Source organism: Hetaerina americana, unplaced genomic scaffold (genome assembly GCF_022747635.1).
Source record: "Hetaerina americana unplaced genomic scaffold, ioHetAmer1.1.p SCAF_3, whole genome shotgun sequence".
Taxonomy (NCBI): Eukaryota; Metazoa; Arthropoda; class Insecta; order Odonata; family Calopterygidae; genus Hetaerina; species Hetaerina americana.
In genome coordinates, this window is record NW_027286874.1 from 91,571,130 (window position 1) to 91,590,856 (window position 19,727).

At 38.1% G+C, this 19,727-nt stretch overlaps 1 protein-coding gene across 2 annotated transcripts in view; it reads right to left on the reverse strand.

Moving 5' to 3' along the window:
- Positions 1–19,496, reverse strand: part of lovit (loss of visual transmission) — a 52,763-nt gene extending 33,267 nt beyond the window's left edge. The window contains exons 1-4 of one of the 2 annotated variants that reach the window (XM_071588792.1): positions 19,293–19,496; positions 7,582–7,629; positions 2,239–2,493; positions 777–1,002 (exon numbers count right to left, since the gene is read on the reverse strand). In XM_071588792.1, the coding sequence (XP_071444893.1) occupies positions 777–949 (173 nt within the window). In that variant the 5' untranslated portion in view covers positions 950–1,002; positions 2,239–2,493; positions 7,582–7,629; positions 19,293–19,496. The remainder of the gene's footprint in view (positions 1–776; positions 1,003–2,238; positions 2,494–7,581; positions 7,630–19,292) is intronic. The other variant, XM_071588791.1, reaches the window with a different exon arrangement.
- Between the last annotated feature and the right edge of the window lie 231 nt (positions 19,497–19,727).

Genomic DNA, 19,727 nt, shown 5'->3' on the forward strand with positions numbered 1-19,727 from the left:
TAATTGGTATGGTTGAAACAAAAGCAAATAGTTTTTATAGCCCCTCCTCTTTAAAAAGGGAAGCGCATACAGGTATATCATCAATTTCGAAAGGAAATGTATACGATGTGGAATTAAATATTTATAGCATACAAACATTTCGTAAAGGAACCCGATATGAGTTCATGATGCTACCACGGGAAAACAGTTTGTCACACGATTAATACGCTAAAAATAATCAATGATGAACTTCGGAAGACGCAAGGAAAGGCAAACAAATTATAAATCAGTTATCCTGATAATGAGTGGTCTTTCCCAAAACTGAGAACTTTTGTGCTGTCATGATTTAGAGTATTATCATTGAACTCTCTCGCACATGGTCCGCGTTCTTCTAGGCCAAAAGAGAGCTAAAAATACGAGCCATAAAGTTGGCCAGAGTGGAAGGGAGAGTGGAGAAGTTTCAAATGGGAGGGAAAGGAAAGGGAAGAACAACCTACTGTCAATCGTTGGCTGTAAATGGGGGTTTGCTTGGGACGCTACCCTTCCCCCGATTTGAAGGTACATAATCAGGTGTATATGTACAAAGGTGTCTTCTATATGAACTACCTGATGGTGACATCCAACATCGAAACCTAGGTCTTGTTTTAAATAACGTGTCTGTGGAATTACAAAATTGATTCTTTCCTTCAGTATTTTTACTACCTGTTTTTAATCCTCCATTTTTAAGAACCATATGTTAATTGTCATTTTTAAAATCTCGAGGTGTATATTTGTTTTGTGCCTAGGGGAGTAATTACCTGTATATGTGGGAAAAGTCACCAGGATCCGCCTTTGAAGGCTCCGATTTCCGTGCGGCTACACCCCGGAGTCCTCCGCCTTCCTTGAATTCGGCATACTTGCTTTTGGCGTCATCTCTGATTGAGTGGAGGCGCCCAATCACTCCCTGGTACTCGTGAAGTTTGTCCGCCATGGTGGGGCAGAGCACGACGGTTTAGCAGGAGGTGGCTATAGCCGGTAAGGCGGCTAGGGAGAAAAATAACCGTATGCATGAAGTCTCTTTTTCAAGTTACAAATATTATGTATATGATTAAAATGAAGTCATTCTAATCAATATTGTTATTTCATTACTGTAAAACAAGAAACATGCATTTTAATTACCATTATGGGTTAGTATTTGCAATGTTAGAAGATATATTTTTATTCCAGTATATTTTTATATTAATGGTAAAGGTATTTTTACTGTATAATTTATGAAAATATTATAAAATTCACTAAAATAAGATGTGTGTTCGCCGCATATTACAGGTAGTTCTATGTTAAACGTCAGTGTACGTAATCATTTTTCCGCCGGCATAGATTGAGATCTATTTTCCTGGAATTAAAAAGGTTCCCGAGGTGATTACTTTGACACAAGTATGTCGATGCAAAGAATTACAGTTTTGAAATTATAACTGTAACAAACAGTCAACTATTTAAGTGTCGTTGGGCGGGATTAGAAAATTCCAAGGGCGGAAGAATATCATAGAACAGTTCACGTGTTGTGAGAGTGAAACGATTAAACATACCATTGAAAATTCAGAACTGCCTTTACATATTTATATTATTTCTCTCAGGATGGATGGTGGCGATGGATATTGCCGCAGTATTCGTAAATAGTGGTTATTTTAATAAATGGTCATGAGAGGATGAAGAAATTTCCTCGAAATTGCTTGTTAAAAATATATGTTTTTTTAACTTTAAGATTCACTAATCAAGATATGAACATCGTATTGCAAGGCGTATTATTTGAATAAAAGAATACAAAAAAGTTCAGTTGCTTCTTGATGAGGTCGTCAATAATGAGAGCACTGAGTTAACGAAAATAAGCAAAGCGTATCAGGAAATCTTGGTACTATAATCGTTGCGGTTTTCTCCCATCAGTTATATCAAAATACAAGGCCAATGAAATAGTGAAAATATTATTGTTTGCGTAATTATACACATTTTTCATTTGAGTTATAACTACTTAATGTTCTTTGTCATGCATAATATTTACTATACCAGGTCTGTCAGGCACCGCGTGGAAATTTTTATTATTTATATCTGACTGATATTTTGCAGTGCTCCGACATAATCCAAAAATTAGGAGTTAATTTGGAGTGGTATTTCTATTATTCTAGAATTCATACTGCTACTTCTTCATTTCATAAAATTCTATAATTTTATTACAGAACTCTAATCAAATAGAAAGGAAACAATAAGTATGGAATGGTCACAAACCTGGGTCTCCTCAGGATAACATAAAAATTCGATCTCTCGACGCGTCAAATGGAGGGCATGCCAGTGGCAGTGCTCAATCACGACTGATGTCAGGAGTCATCAACTGCCGCCAAGTCACCCCGGAAGCCACCGCACTCCGAGTGGAAACCTTCATGACTTCCCCTAGTGGTCTTAAAGGATGTTCATGGAGCTATATTGTGGCATGGCCTGGGAAGGGGTGGTTCCCTTCCTCAGGGACGGGCACGGAACCTCAGACTGTTGGGTGAAGAAAGAATGAGCTTACTGAACATGGTCGACTAAATTTGCCTTTCATAGAATGAACCTTTAACCAATCATGACCAATTTTACATTGTATATTTCCATATGCGGGCCACTTTCACTGAATGTTAATTCTGGTATTTTTTGCAATCCTCGTACGTAACACCATCAACTACGACTGACTTGCAGTTTAAAAATTCACTGCGCATTCAGTTGATTCCAATTAGGAGCAAAATATGCTTCTTTATATCATTGATTAAAATAGTGATAATGTTACACAAAATTCCATCTTCTCACGAATTGTGTCCGAATGCGATGAAATCAGAAAAAAAATTAATCCATACAATTAAGCTATCGAAAGAACATGGGAAGACATTAGGTACTACTTTGGAGATCATTAACCCAACAAGGTTCCCCTGGAATTCTACAAAGATCTACATATAGTCTCAGCTATTTTTACTTGTAAGGATTCTGTCCTTTTTATATATTTGAATAGACAAATTCTTTATAATTTGATTGTACGCCCCCGTTGAGTATAGTATTAGCGTTCGCTATGGTATCGATGTCTATCTAAAATATACTACTTGATTTTCGGCGATTAATATGGCTCTTTGTTTGCTTGATTGTTCGGATAGGTGGCTGCCAAAATAAATCAATTTATATCATTTATTCACTCGTGAAACCAGTACTGGACGCACGGAGTTCGACTCAAAAATCGAAGGGTTTATTTTTGGGGAAAATGGAAAGACCCACATTATGATACGATTTTACTGAAAGATTGTCAAAAGCGTCTGTATTTATTACTTCAACATATACTCCACTAATTTGTAAAAGTTGTGAAAAACCTCTTGAGTGACCATTGAGGAATTAAATATAAGCAACTTTTTGAAGCAATGAAAAATCGAATCAGTTTATCCTCGATTGCCTTGATGGAATCAACCAACGAACCTTTCAAAGAGTATATATATTATATATTGCCTGAATAAATGGTCGTTGGCTTTTCGCCAGCCCTGATCACATATTTGAGCGATTTTAATTAAGTTGATATTATTGGCTTACCAAACTATCTCTTCTGTAGATAAAATTCAAAACGACTTCTCCAACTACAATTCAGTATACAAGTAATTGCAAACTTCATGGAAATCCTTCTAGAATACCGCGCTGAAAAGAATAATGCTGCTACGAGGCATGCGCTGTTTAGTATTGGTTTTGGGAAACATTCTTCTATCACCGCATGATTAAAAAAAACCATTTGAAACGCAACATGCTGAAAACTTAAGTCGAGGGTTACGATTTAAGGCCAATTACAATACGTCAGCTTACGAGGTCGCCGTCGCGCTATTGCATTCAACGTGGCGGATGGAATTGCACACTCACACACACACACACACCAATGAAGGAAAGGACTTCATAATACGACCTTAATTGGGTCCCAGGAGAAATCAATCTCTTGAGGAGATTGTCTCGTGAAGGAGAAATGGGAAGAAGCGACGGAGAGGGAAGTGGGAAAACTCCTGAGTCAAAAAGAACCAATCAAGTGCGGAGCGAGCGTTACAGAGTGGGAAGGCCTTACTTAGAAACCACAATTGTGACCAGAAGGGAGAGGATGTATTGGATGAAAATAGAATGCTAGTGTGTACACGGTGGACTTTGGAAATGGGATTTAATGAAAGAGAAAAGCGAAAGAGTGCGTGTGTGGGTGGAGTTTGGTGGAGAATCGAATGTTGGAGTTAGGGCTGCGCTAGGACACGTAGTGGGCTTAAATCGATGGAGTGAGACGGACGGGGAGAGAAAAGATACTTATATAAGGGGTAAAGAGCTGGAAATGAGATGATAGAAAAATGAACCCAAGTATTTTGGTTACTTCTATGAAATAAAAATACCAATAAGATAAAGTTATATCATAACCATAGTTTATGCATAAAAAATCTTTGAACCAGAGTTTAATGCGGATATTATTAAAACTCTTATTTTAATATTATTCCTACATTCAATTTGTAACTATATTTTGAGTGGCATTAAGCACATGGAGTGACATTAAGCACATGGTAATTGACGATGTTAATCGATATTACGTACTTTCAGTCCGTGTCTTGCTAGGTTGACTACGTATGTGGATTTCAATGTGAATAACAATCATGAAGATATCTCCACAGTCACTTGAATTCCACCTTTGGCTCGCCCCCAGCAGCAGTTTATAATGTATTGCACTTAAAATTAATGCATTTTAGTGATACAACTTATAGATATGCGAGGAAAAAAGCTATTAAAGAACGCGTAATCCTGTATTCGATTGTTTCTGGCTCAACTTTGTTCTTTTGTTTGTTCTTGAAGTTCATGTTCATGAAATGAAAAGAAAAATGTATTTTTCCACTGCCCTTCAGTGGAACAGTGGAAAAATACATTGTGTTCTTTATTTAATGAACGCATAATCTTATTTTCCTTCTTACCTTACAAAAACTGGGTAAGAAGGAAACATTTTCCGCGCAAATATATACTTGTGAGTACATGTATTTAAAAGAGCATGCTAAATCGATGAAGATAGAGATGCATCGATGTCATGGTATATCTCTTTGTAGTTTTCTTTGTTGTCAGAGAAGGTAACGTTGTGACGCAAAGCCAACAGTTTATTGCACTGTAAACTCAATACCAGAAAATGAATCTACTATAATCACGACATCCCAGACATTGCAACACATGACGGGTTTATCGGCGAGAACGTCGTAAACCTACAATATAACAAAGGATTATCAAAACTGCTTCACGGTTTTACTTCCAATGAGCGTGCCTATAGGCAAAATCATATACACTCGTGTTCTGCGTGGATCATAACCTCGAAAAGCTGCGAAATTTCATGAAAATTTGTTTCATGGAAGATGTTTCATTTTCTTGGCGCCTGCATGCTTTTAAAAAAGAGGCTTATATTATGCGTCGTATTTATAAGCACCTCCCCAAGCGGAAACCTCATAATTTGATTACTCTGAACGAAAAGGATGGCAAGATGAACTCATTATTCCGTTATCGACGGTAAACTGAAACGCCATTACACAGCGCATAAGGACACCAGTTTTTAATTTCGCTATTTCTGAGAATCATGGATTTGTTTGAGGAGTAGCTCATGACAGTTAATTTTATTTAAATTGCTGGGTTTTTTAGCCTTCGTTCCATTTTGATCATAAATTTTATCGAGGAAAGGTGGAATATAAAATCTTACTGAACTAGTAAATAGAGTGGGTCTAAGTGATTCCTTCTTTGGGACTAGTAAGTAAAGTTAGGGTTCTATATCTTACTAAAAGTCATTGACTGACTTGCTGACTTTATGAAAGAGCCTCTTTCTATTTTTGGGAACAACCCTGTGGTACTGGATTAACTGTCGTAGAACTATTTTCATAAATCAAGATCTTCTTGGAGCTTTATCTGTTTCATCTTGATGAACTATATTATATTTCAATATTCAAAAAGGTGTATTTTGTTATAATTTTCGAAAATGTCAAACGCTCAATGAAAATAAGTCATTCATCGTGGTTATATTTTAGATGGCCATACCTCTGAGGTTCGTATTCGACACAATGTTTATAATTTATTGATTAAAGAGTACGAAACACTTGGTAAACATTTTAAATATGGCCAAAATAATGTGATATAAAGGCTATTATTCCCATTATTATTACACCTACGATCCAACATAGTCTAATTCAGCTAGAACGTGTATTCGTGCATTCTTTTTACTTGAAAGATTGGACTTAGTGGTAACACTAAGTCCAATCTTTCTTCTTATTTGGCTTGTTACAAGTCACTTAATTCAATTCTATTTAATAGGATTTACTATGCTATGTTCCTTTTCTTTACACTTAAGTTCATATCGTGCATTGATTAAAATTTAATTACCATTTCCACTCTTTAGATCATTTCAAAGTATATGTAGCCTAAGCCGCAATCAATATAAGCTGCTTGTGAGAAATTGTGTCTCTATTTATCTATAATCTGACGCAATTTGGGTAGCATTTAGATAAATAAAATAATTATTTAATTAGTGAGTAACGGGAATTTAAAATGGAATATTTAAATAGGGAGAAAAAGTTCTCTTTGACATAGAACAGCTACTCTCCCCGAAAGAAATAATGAAACAATATTCTTACCATTTAAAAAAATCCTAGAATGAAAACATTATTTACCTTAATACCGGATTAAATGAAAATTATGTATAATATTAAATATTTTCTACATTTAATGTAACCTGTACTTTCGCAAAGCTTCATTAAATGAGCAAAATTATTTCTTAGAAATTTTAAAGCATGGGTTATAAGTATTTCTTATTCACGCTAACGTATCTTGTTCCTATAACTCACACAAATTGGATTAAAGGTTCGCGTATCCTACTTAAGTTGTAAATAATTGGAGGAAAACCTGTGACGTTCATCACGTGTGTCATGTTAGTTTTCTTCATTTTTTTCTTGTTGTATTTTGCATTGAAAGAAAACCAAGGCTAAGTGCCCGGAGGGTAGGAGATGCTCTATACGGCGATGGAGAGGGCCCGTGGAAGGAGTGAGTAGGTCTCTGGAGCTATTTCATACCCTTCGCAAGCAACCCAGGAAGCCACCTAAGTGAGGAAACCACCCCGTGACCACTGGGGGCGCAGGAACAAGCCGCAAGTCTCCCGCGGTCGTCTCTTCCCCGTTCGTGCTAAAGCCCCCCGCCCCACCCCCCACCACCTCCCTCACTCCCGCCCCTCATTTCGTCTCACCCTCGCTCGATTTTCACAATGAAGGAATTCTCTCTCTTCTTCAAAGCTTTCCACTCTACAATAAACTCTGTCCTAACTAGCCAGCCTCCTCCTCCGCGCCCCTCCCACCGCACTCACGTTGCCCCACTTCTGTTTAGTGCAACTCTGTCGAAAAAGGGGGTCGCAGGCGTCTTAGCAGGTGTGGGAATCGACCAAGAGGAGAGCGCTGCCCACTTACTGGTGAGTTAAGAGGGTATGAATGTGTTAGCGTCAAGAGAAAAAGATGTGCCTCATAGCATGGAAATGGAATGAATAACTTGGAGATAGTGTGACGGACACGTATAGCAAAGATGAGTACTTACCTTAATTAGGTCTAGGCTTCAGTATGAAGTATTTATCTTGGGGCAGAGCTTGAATAATAAGCATTTCCATATGTTAAAAGAATAATTTATTTTATTGTAAAATCAGACAAAAATGAAACATGCAGAAGATTAAATGACTCAAGCAGAAATCGTACCGTTACATTCAGTTAAAGCAAAGGTATGGCATCATCTATTTAAACTATCTCTTAGTGAAATTTACAATATATATGACAATATTCGTAATGTTTACACACATTAGTATGTAAGAATCGGTGCATGTTTATATAGACTCATAAATGTGCATTTGGTGGTATGTGTCCTTAATAGATATCCTTAATGGCTTTAACTTAATTTACGATAGAAATAATTGATCATTAGACACGAATTAGTGCTATTCCTCCTCCATTGTCAGGAGTGCACCAATATTTATTTCACCGTCTGATAATACTGCAATGTTGAGTGCTTATTGTAGGAATTAAAAAATCATTATGAAAAATGGATAATAATTGGCTATTGTGGCATTTGTTCCTGCATTTAAGCGTTTCGTGCAATAAAATAATTCAAGAATTGATTAATTACCGCAATTACTTGCAATGGAACCCCTGTAGCATCCAAAACTCTAGGCTAAGTGAAATCTATTAAAACGAAGGTGTGATTTGACTAGAGAAATTGAGGAGATATTCAAAGTCTCGCTCTACATCAGCAGATGGAACAACAATAACAAAGTGAGAGAGAGCCTGTAGACCAGATATATTTTTCTATGCTCATATTTGACTCGTACAATTGAAGAGCGACAAAACAAAAAGAGGAGTGCACTTACCAATTATACGTGTTTTTGCTTTAAAGACATCATTTTATTTTTATGGCTAATGTCCTAACAGCCTCTGCCACATGTTCATAACGACCTGCGGAAAGTTAAGTATATTTCTATTGATCCAACATGCCTGTGCGAATGAATATCACTTTAAATATATAAATCCGTACAAGTACAGTAAATCATGCTATATAAATATAGCATGATGTTCACTTTGCAGCACATCAAATTGCTTTCTACGGGCTAGGAATATCCTCTAATAACTGTAAAAATTCCTTCCTCGCACATATTAATATTCAGGGCCTTAAAAGTGTTTAATCATATGTTAAGAAAGAGATATTAAAATTATTCGTTTATGATTTACGAAATAATACTCTTGTTAGAAATATTTTCGGCTCAAAGGTCGCAAAAAAACAGCTTGAGAAATGTCAAGGCGGAGTTTCCTTGTGAAAATCGGATCACATATCCCCGAGAAACTCTCTTACATAAATAATGTTAGCCTCCTTGCCAACTTCTGGAGAAGATTAACGAAAGCTCAGATGAAGTCGAAAAGCGAAAGGAGGGTTGAAAAAACGCCGCGTCATCTTTTACAGCCAGCAATAGAATGAGGATGATATTTTGTGGAGACCTATATCCTTCAATCGTACTTATTTAAAATTGTTCAGTTTCTCTGCGACATTTTATTATGTCCTGAGAGAGAGGTTTTCGTTATCATGACATCTTTGATGCTGACTTCATTGATTCACCCACGACTAATGTTACGACAATCAAATGTCAAGGAAATAATGCGGGTGTTTTCGTAGGTGTGCACACACATTGATGGCTCATTGCTGAAGTTATCTGGGGGACGCCATCTGTTCACTTTTGATGATAACCCGTCGCTACAGGTGTTCAGTTTAGTTCAGTGCCGGAAAATGTTGGCAAATCTTACCCCTAAACGTGGTGACACCAATTAAAAAAAAATATTTTGCATCGGAAAACTTGGAACAGTCTTCAAATTCTTTTCAGAATCACGCTGGATAGTGTATCTTACTGGAGTACTCTCAGATTTATGGATTAATATTTGCGTATTTGCACTTAGATACGCTCAAGTTTTATGTCACAAGATACCCATATCCTACTGAAGCGCCACTGCGTAAAATTCACTTTCCCTCATTGAATGCTAATACATTTAAGGTAAATACAGTGCATGCCTATCGACAACCTATATTTTATTAAATATTTGTTTATATTGCTTACCATAATATTTATTTTCAATACTATATTTATTCAAACTATCCTTAATACATGCATCTAGATTGATATCAAAGCGCTATTAGAGGAAAATACTATTCTAATGGAGTCACCGTGGATTTTTTACCGCTATAAATGAAAATGACTCGGAAACAAGAAAGACTTACTATAAATATTTCATCAACAAGAACCGAGCATTTGAATATATGTATTTTATTATTTAATAACATTATTATCATGGATTAACTGAGAACTATTTGTTTCAATTTTACACATTTAGGTAACACGTGCAAACAATATTTTAAAATAAAAACAATAAAAACTGCATAAAGGTCAAACATAGATATTATTTAAATGAAAAATTTCAAAAGTACACGAATCACAATTATCATTAATTAAACAATAATTCATGAATTATTTAAAAACTAATGCTTTCAATCGTAGATGAACCCTATTTGTCTTGGCCTGAATATAATTTTATAAATAGTTGTTACACCAGGACTAATTTAATTAAATACTAATTCTAAATTTCAACTTCAAGACGTTTCTCTCTAAATATGTATCTTTTTCAATTATCATGCTTTGCGGAATATTCACAACAATAGCTGAAGAATCTTTGGTAATTAGCCGCAGTAGATCACCAACGATGCATAAAAGAATAAACGGCTTACCTTTGCTACCATTGAAACATTCTCTGGTAACAAAAATTAATTTTTTCGAGCCGATTACATACCTGTATTCCGCCATTTTTAAATTCGGGAAATAGGTGTTGAAATTAAAATAAATAAATCATCCTTATACATAATGATTGTAGTTATCAAAATATATTTTAAAATGAATTTATGGTGACTTTTAAGGGCCTAATTTCATAATTTTTTCTCTTGTCATAAGTGGAAGATGTTATCATTTTTTTCCCCGGTAAGAAAACCGGGGATACGGGTGGTATGAAAATTCCTCTCGTCGCCTCTGTAAGGGCGTGTGTTTAATTTAAGTAACGTATTTGGAAGCAAAATAATTGAAGAAAAACTGAATGTCTTCATAATGTCAAGTTCCTTCGAAATCCTTTAAATGCATATATATATATATATATATATATATATATATATATATATATATATATATATAGAAGGAATGCGTGGAGGGCAGATTTGTTCGGTGAGGGCTGGAGACTACCCGAGCCTTTCGCCCACGCCTCAATTTGACCGAAACTGTCTACGAGTCAGCCGATGTTTAAGACTTTCCCCTCAGAGACGAAAAACGCTATTTCGTATGCATGTCTAATGCGTGCACGCATGTCGTTAAAATAAAATGATCAAATGTTGTAGGTTTCAGTGGTAAAGGGTCAACTTAAATTTTATGGGTGTGTTTCACTCAGAACCATTCAATCACCATCACTGCAGTTGATCCGAACGAGTCGGGATAGCTATAGATACGCTAAAATTTGGCCGAGTTCACTCATTGCAAGTAAAAGTTTCAGTGGAATGTTAAAACTCACGTGGAGCTGTGTTGTCCGTACCCATAGCACTACGTCTTTGGGGGATTACGCTAATTCTTTGGAAGATATTTCCATGTCCGATTCAGATTACTTTACAATCATATCAAATTTTTGGAATAATATTCCCCTAATGTGGAACGCCTATTTATCTGTTCTATGTCCGATTGATGGAATCGTTTTCCTGAAAATCATGAGTTAATAAAACCAATAATTTCTCAAAAACCAACCTGGTTCAGAGAGCGGTAATGTGATTTGGATGCATTTGTATTCGCGGTTATTTAGAACGAAATATCTTTGTTATTTTGAGGAGAATAATATACACCTTCAAATTGACTAGGAGATCAGAGTTTATAGAGCGGTGTTCCACGTCGTATGGCACGACTCATGACCCAGAAGTGATCCCCCAGTTTTACCCATATAGGTTGTTGACATAAGAATGATAGTACAAACAATGTCTATCCTTTTTACCCTTTAAAAACAGACGTAAGCATATAGAGAGAGGCAAGGACCACGGAATGAACGCTATTTCTTGTTTTTATTTTATTTGGAATGATCATGACTTAGTAATCAAGTAGTTATCAACTACACGCATAGGTACCAATACTTGATACAAAATGTTATTTACTATTTGGACAGATAAGCCTATTTGAACAAAAATGTGTGGGAATAGAAAACTGAAGAATGTGAAATAGAAAAAATTATCCCTGTTCGATAAAATAATACAGAATGTTTTAAGAGAGCCAGGAATCAGTTATGTTGTTCAGAAAACCCTTATGGAGAGACTAGTTGGAGCGCTCCATAACTGTTTGAAGTTCAGGTTCATATTAGCCGAAACCAATTATAAAAGCCGATGGGAATTATAAAGTGAAGGCTATTTCTCACATTTTATTTGAGCAGAATAGTCACCAAAGGAAATGCGGGACATGATGTATTATTCATGTTTTAAATCTGTTATTCCAATGATCTGATATGAGGAATAAAAAGGAACAAAGGATGGACGACCGGCATAAGGAGAGCTTTGTCGAAATGTGGGCGTACTCAAACATATTTAATAGTCCTATTTTCTGTCAATTATCATCTTCGTAAATCACAGTTAACTTCTAGCTTCCACCCACTCGTCAATGAAACTGCGTCTTAGAGAGCAGCACCATTTCTCAAAATTTACCATCCCATTATTAACGTATGTTCACCCTGGCAAGCATCACTTATGCCAAGAAATTTTCAACACATTTCCGAAGGTGTGGTCGACATTGACAGTAATGTCAAGAATCGAGGATTCTAAAGAGGACCTTAATGTGGACGCGCAACAATCTTTTCAAATTGCAATCATTTCAAAGGTGAGCTTCGATGCTGAAAAAATGTCGATTTGAAGGGAAACTGCCCAGAGCGTACACACCTTAACTTCTCCCACTACTCTCGATGCCCTAGCGGATTGCACTCGATCAATCGACGCCCTCGCTTCTCGATTTACCCTCTGCCACCCTCCTTGGATCTCATCTCATTCACGTATCGAATATGAATTTCTTATCTTTCACTCATATTTATATAATTCACTTTTATGCTCATCACCTTATTCCCATGCACCAATTACGAATCCAATTTTGCAATGTGATATTCGTGCACATATGCCAATGTAATAAAAGGCTATTATTATTATTATTATCGGTAGTCTACTGTTTAAGGTGACTTTCGGATGGACACAGTGCACCACTTCCCAGCTCCATTTAAATTGACAACATTTAACACCCCACACTACAATAAACAATTTTTCAATGATTTGCTATCTCCCTTCATTATGCCCAACATGCCCATCCCTTCCTCCATCACCTTCCTCGCCCTATGCCCACCCCCTTCCTCGCTTGCCTAACGCCACTGCTGGCCTTTGGGGTTGGCAAGTGGTGCGACGGCACCGGGCCCCGCCGAGTCCCCATATTTTTTTTAATTTTGTAACATTATACTTCCTCCCCATTCGTTTTATGTGATATATTACTTTTGTTTTAGAGCAAAAGAGCTGAAATAAATAGAAAACTAAAATAAAACATGAAACTGCTCAAAAACATAACTCAATCAACTTAATTCTGCATTATTTATTTTTTTATTTATTTTATTTATTCAGTATAAGTCCGAAAACAGCACATTTTGGCCTTTACATCGAACTATTAACAACGATAACAATGGTCACATTTACAAACACCCAAGCCCTAGATGGAGCGAAACTCACCCAGGCGGGAATCGAACCCGCGACCCTTGGAATGGCAGACGAGGACGTTACCCCGCTGCCACCGACCGCAGAAATGTTCATTGACCATTTAAATTAAGCTTAAGAATTTAAAGCGTAAATGTAAAACATAATTTTACCGTTAAATTGATTTAAAATTACTGCGTGGAACCGTTTTTACGCGCGTAAAATATTCATTTCTTATAGTACAAAATGCCGCGGCACAAACTCTCTAGTGTCGGCGCGAAGAATAGCTCATAAGCGATAGAAATCTTGCAGCACCCTTCGTCGGTACGTGGTCATTATTTGCTGACTTGTCGTAAACATAATTTTCCCGCTGATCACATTCTTACCGCTCCCGCTACATTATAACCACAACGTCAGGCCCCGCGCAGTGGCGGCTGTACACGGCCCCGCTTACCAGTAACGCCGCCCCTGCCCAACACCTTTGCCTCAAATTACAGTCTTCAATATTCAATCCCCAATTTAAATGCACGATTTTGATGACTACAGTTTTTTCCCAAGAATATTCTTTCCTCCTCCACCGTGACTAGCTCCTCCTCAGATGCTGTATTTTTCGTCAATTTTACCCTTTCCAGTATTCACCACACCCACATATCAAAAGCCTTTAATGTCGCCTCAGCGACCATGCCTCCGCACAGTTCAACATCACCCTCCATATTTAAATTTTTACTAATATTTTCTTAACATTTTTACTCTACGTCCCTGCCACCAAATTCCTCCTTGTAAAAGCTATTTGCCTTACGAAATTCTCTCTCTATATTTCCTACTATTTTGACCCTTTTGGCAAACTGTTCTACTTGTTCTAATATTTGTCCTCTCATTTTAACGATTAACTTAGCCTTCCTACCCCTCGCAAATCCTCATACCCTTTGTTTTTATTACATTTGTTCTCATTGCAGACCTTTTATTACACTGATAATCTTATGTGCTCAGCAATGCTTATAACCCCATGCACTGACTGCCTAACTATATCCTAATCATAAGCTATCCAAACTGATTTTATGGAATCCTCCCCTACTTTTAATTCTGCATCCAGTCCTGTATGTACACAAACATATATACATATGTGTATATACATTTGTATATATATATATATACATACACACATATAGATTTTTAAAACACAGAAACACAAAGAAAGGACACTCACATGTGTAGTTTTGACGTTTCGACAGTAATATATATATATATATATATATATATATATATATATATATATATATATATATATCACATTTTTGAATTTCGGGACTAGGAAAAAGTCACAAGGGGGGCGAGATCTGGGGAATAAGGAGGATGATCAAGGATGTTGATTGAATTTTTGGCCAGAAACTGGCGAGCAATAAATGCTGAATATGCAGGTGCATTGTCATAGTGAAGGATCCATCCATCGCTTTGAGTCAAATTTGGTCGCACGCTATCTCTCAAACGCTTGAGAACTATAAGGTAGAACTCAGCATTTACTGTTTGTCCTTCAGGAAGAAATTTATGATGAACAACACCTCGCATCAAAGAAAACCAGGAGCATGACTTTGATTTTCGATCGGATTTCCCTTGATTTGTTGTTTTGATTTAATCCACTTGAAAACGGATGTTTTCTTCAGAGCATTATCACCGTTAACAGCTGTCAACATTTCATTAATTTCTTGATAGCTTTTACCGCACTTCACCAAAAACTTGATGTTGATTCGTTGCTCCATGATTTCATCAATTTCCATTTTCGTCAAACAGTGAAAACAAGGACAACAGAAACTAACATAACTGACACCATACGCACAGCTCGACGATCCGCCAAGCACAGACGACTCATTAGGTCTCAGGTAACTAGCGCCGCTAGTGGGCGCTGTAATCCGCGTCATGGCCGCCAGATTGCACCAGTTCGCGTATTTATTTGATAGACCATGTCAGGTCTATCCAATAAATACGCGAAAAAGATCAGTCCCAAAAGTAATATGATTTATTTTTTCTCGGATGGACGGACGGACGGGCAGCGGTTTCTCTGGCTGGGTTCGAGGGAAATGAGTCTCAGGAAAGGCTGGAAGCCGGTGGTAGTTGGCTCCCAGCCTTTGTGGAGTGCGGATCGTTCGTTTGCGAGACCTCTATAACGGGACCTCGTTACGCTTGACGGAAATGGAACGTTTCCGCCATGAACCGGTTATTGGAACAGCGCTATGCTGTCAAATTTTCAGTGAAACTGGGCAAAACTAGGAAAGAGACTCATGAAATGCTCAAGGCAGCTTGAGCTGTTTCGGTTCATCATAATGTTTTCATAATTAACTCAGTCCTACTACTTTTGGGACAGATCTTGTGATTTTTCGGGTACTAGTTCCTCCTGGGAAACCATAGGCACATAGGCAACTGGTTCCCCCACCTTGATGTGTAAATTTTTGCGGGCTTAGTATTGGGTGAACTGCACATCATCTACTAAACCGCCCTACGGGTTAATTACTGTGTTTATGGCTATATACGTGTGCATAGAAGAAACTGTGAGAGTGCACATCCCTGTCTTACTCTCTTGCCTAGCACTGCCAGCCCCGACTCTCTATCTGCTACACGCACCTGAGCAGTCTGAGACATGTACAAGTTGCGGATTAGCCTCCTTTCCCTCCACTTTACTCTTATATTCTCTAATACGTTCTCATATTTCCTTTCCAATTAACTCTACCAAAGGCCTTCTCGAAATCTACGAAACAAAGAAATACTCACTGATTTTACTCGATCTTCCTTTCAATTAGTGACTTCATTTCTGCTCTGGCATCAGACGCACGCATTTCTCTTTTTTCTGAACCTAAACCGATCATCCCCTAAGTAATCATTCACCCTCTCGAACGTCCTCTTATTAACAATGCTAACTACCGTATTAGCTGCGCGCGAATTCAAACTTATTGTTCTATTGTTCCCACATACGATTGCCATTTCCGTTTTTGGGAATGAAGTAACACTGACTTGACGAAATATTCCGAGCAATTTCCTTCCTTATAAATCCTCTGCACTAAGCCATAAAACTCTCCCTTCCACTTTTCCTAAACCCTGAAGTACGTAGTTTCGCGGGAAAGCCATCCGTCCCCACGGCCTTATTTCATTTCAATTTCCTGAATGCTCTCTCTATTTTTCAATCTATGCTCTATTTTGCAATCAAGTTTGCCCGAACCTAACGCATCCACACTTTGAACGTAAACTCTTTCTATTCTCGCCGTGCATTTTGCTCATTCCGCCCTATTAGTTTACCAACTCTGTATCCTTGTACTTCCTTCTCCCTTACTCTGTTTTCACATTCTTCTATCTCCTTCTCTTGCCTAACTTTCCAATCATCTCGTCTGTATTCCATAGTTATTTTATATTTTGATATCAACTGCTTAGCTGTAAACGAGGCGTTCACAGTTTTCGATATTCCTTTCTCGATACGTATCCATCTTCCATCTATTGTACCTGTATCTCTATCCTCACTTATTATATTTTATTCCACCGCCTGATACTCTTCCCTTTCGTTTCGGTTGAAGCTTCTACATTCATTTCTTCACCCGTGTTCCCTGTTGTACTTAACAATTTTAAATTAATGACGCTGTTCCAAAATCTGTGTTAATCATTACATAGTTTAACTGATATCTCTGAGACCGCGGGCATTTTCCACCTGTATTTAAGCATAATGTGTTATTTGAACCAGGCTTTTGTAATGATTAAAACATACCTTCTGCGAAAATCAAGTGCTCTCCCTCTGTGGTCATTCATAAACCATAGTGCCCTACTTCACCACTACCTCTATCTTCTCCCATCATCGTATTTCTATCTAACTATTGAACGTTTCTTCCCTTTGCTCATTAATTATTTCCTCTGATTGATCCCTGCCTGTTTCTTTCTTCCTATAGTTCCTTGTTGGCATGTAGAACTGAATAATGACCAAATTCGTTGGCTCGACTTTTACTTTTACTAATACAAGTATTGAATACTAATACAAATATTGTTCTTTGTAGAAATATTGTGATTTGTATTCTACTAATACAAATATGGTAAAATTCTATCATTTGCCTGTTCTATGTTCACTACGCTTCATCTCTCCTCGTTCAACCCTGAACTATCTATTCCTCTCTCCATCTTTATATCCACTGATTTTCCTGTCTTCAACATCGCCCTAACATTCCAAGTTCCTATTATAACTGCTTCGGTCCTCTCTTGTGTGTTCCGTGCTTTCGTTTTGTAAGGATTTCCTGTAATGACGACCACGGAAGCTTTGCCTTTCCCGTTGCCAGTCCCGTCGCTTCCAAGACTCATTTCTATGCTTGTGTCCATCACAATTCTTGAGATATTTAATTAAGGTGGTTTCCCGTTGCCTTCCTCAATGGTGTTTTTAACGTGACACCACCACTCAATGGCCCCACTGGGGTCAGACGCCTTTGGATAAACCTAAATGAGGAACAGACCTTATGGGGACTACCTTATGGTTCCTACCGTTCTACCTAGGGTGGGTGTTCCTACCAGGAGCAATTATCATTTCTCCTTCCAGAACTCCTCAGCGATCATCAGGACGCACAAGTCGTTCCACCACGTCAAGTTTGTCTCGTAATTCATGGAGTAAAATGTATTTCAGTGGACATTGGAGGAATACGAGATATGGTTGCAATTTATGACATCCAAAAAGTTGTAAATTTCAAGAAGCAAAGCCAGATTTCTGCATCATGCATCAGTATTTCTTTGACGAATGGTTTTAAATTTGGATGCATGCATTGAGATTGAATTTTTAAAATCTGAGCATGGACAACAGTTGAATCTGTATGAAGTTCGGAGCAAATATACAAACTAGCCCACCAATTTGAGCGTTGCAGAACGAGAATATAGCAGATGTAGCATTTTCAGATTTTATTCAATTAAACCAAACCAAGATTGTCTGAAATTTCTCGAAAATTCAAATATTAAATACGTTTCATTAATTTAGCATGCATTATGCTGAAAGCAATAACTGCAAATTATAAGGATGATATGGGGGAAAAGCATTAAAGATAAAAAGTAATAAGGCATGCAACATATGCATTTCTGAATGAATTTTGGTTGACACCATTATTACAATTATAACAAGGCACTCTTAATTTATTTGATTTTAATAGCTATTATTAATGCTCCTGTACACATAATACGATAGTTTTGAAGCGTTTAAGCAAGCACATCCAATATACGAGTTTAGACACGATTTAAGTAACGTGGCAATTTTAAAAAGAAGAAAGGAGAACTTATTTATTTTTTGTTTCATGAAGTTTCAGTTGCTCATAGTTTTAAAATGAATTCCTAATAAATTGATTCCAAGAACACACATGGCCATATCCTTCGCAAGTTTCACCCTGTAGTAACATAATTCGATTTAGCTCGTGCTCATTGAAGGATCGTAATGGATACAGTTGAGGCAGAGGGAGGAAAAGAGAGCTCCGGGAACAAATTAACACAATTGCGAAGGTGCTTCTGTATACTGTGTTGCGAAGAAGCTCTACGTATACACGTCGGTCGAAGCACGTGTTATCCTTTCGTGCATATCGATTGGGTTCGTTACTAGCATGGAATGAATTTATCTTTTCTATTGGCATCTCGTCCATGACTCCGACATGTGTCACAGAAAATTTTCTATGCACCACACATGAAAAGGTTACCATTCATTTGACCGTGGGGAAATGAGATGAAAGGTTAGCAGATTCCTGAATGAATTGATATAGCATATTGGCCAGCAAAAGCCACAACTTGAGATGCGCCCATGTGCCACGAAATAGGAAGTTAACTACATTTTTTTCTCCTCCAAATTGAAGAATCCGTCCGAGTGAATCTGGTGGATTGCCGTCCCAACAAGTCACCTAATTAAGAATAAGGATGTCTCGAATGGGCACGGACGACCCCTTCGTCCGCGGCAGTTTCGACGGGGCGGAGGTAGGCGCCACACGCCTGCTCACCTTTTGTGAATCCCTCGCTTCCGTTTCGCTCCGGGCGGGCGGCTACCGGGAGGGAGGTCGATGGCGGCGGATGTTCCGGAGTCGCGGCTGACGATGGCGAGGATTCTGTCGGCGATGTCTTGGGCGGGGACGAGGAGAATGGCGCACGGCGAACGAGCGACGGGAGGATGATGGACGGAGCGGGACGGCGGGGGCAGACGGCGTGAGGGTGACGGCGTGGGAGAGACGGCGGGGAGGGAGTGGAGGGAAGGGAGGTTGGAAGGGGATTAGGGGGGAAAAATACGATTGGAAAAGCGGAGAGCCGGGGGGGATGGTGCGGGAGTAGGAGAAATAGGTGGGGAGAGGGAAACCTTATCCGCAAAATAAAAGGCGACGTGGGAAGGTGGATGAGGGGACCCGCGGGGGGTTTTACGGGGCCCCGGAAAATGGTGGGGT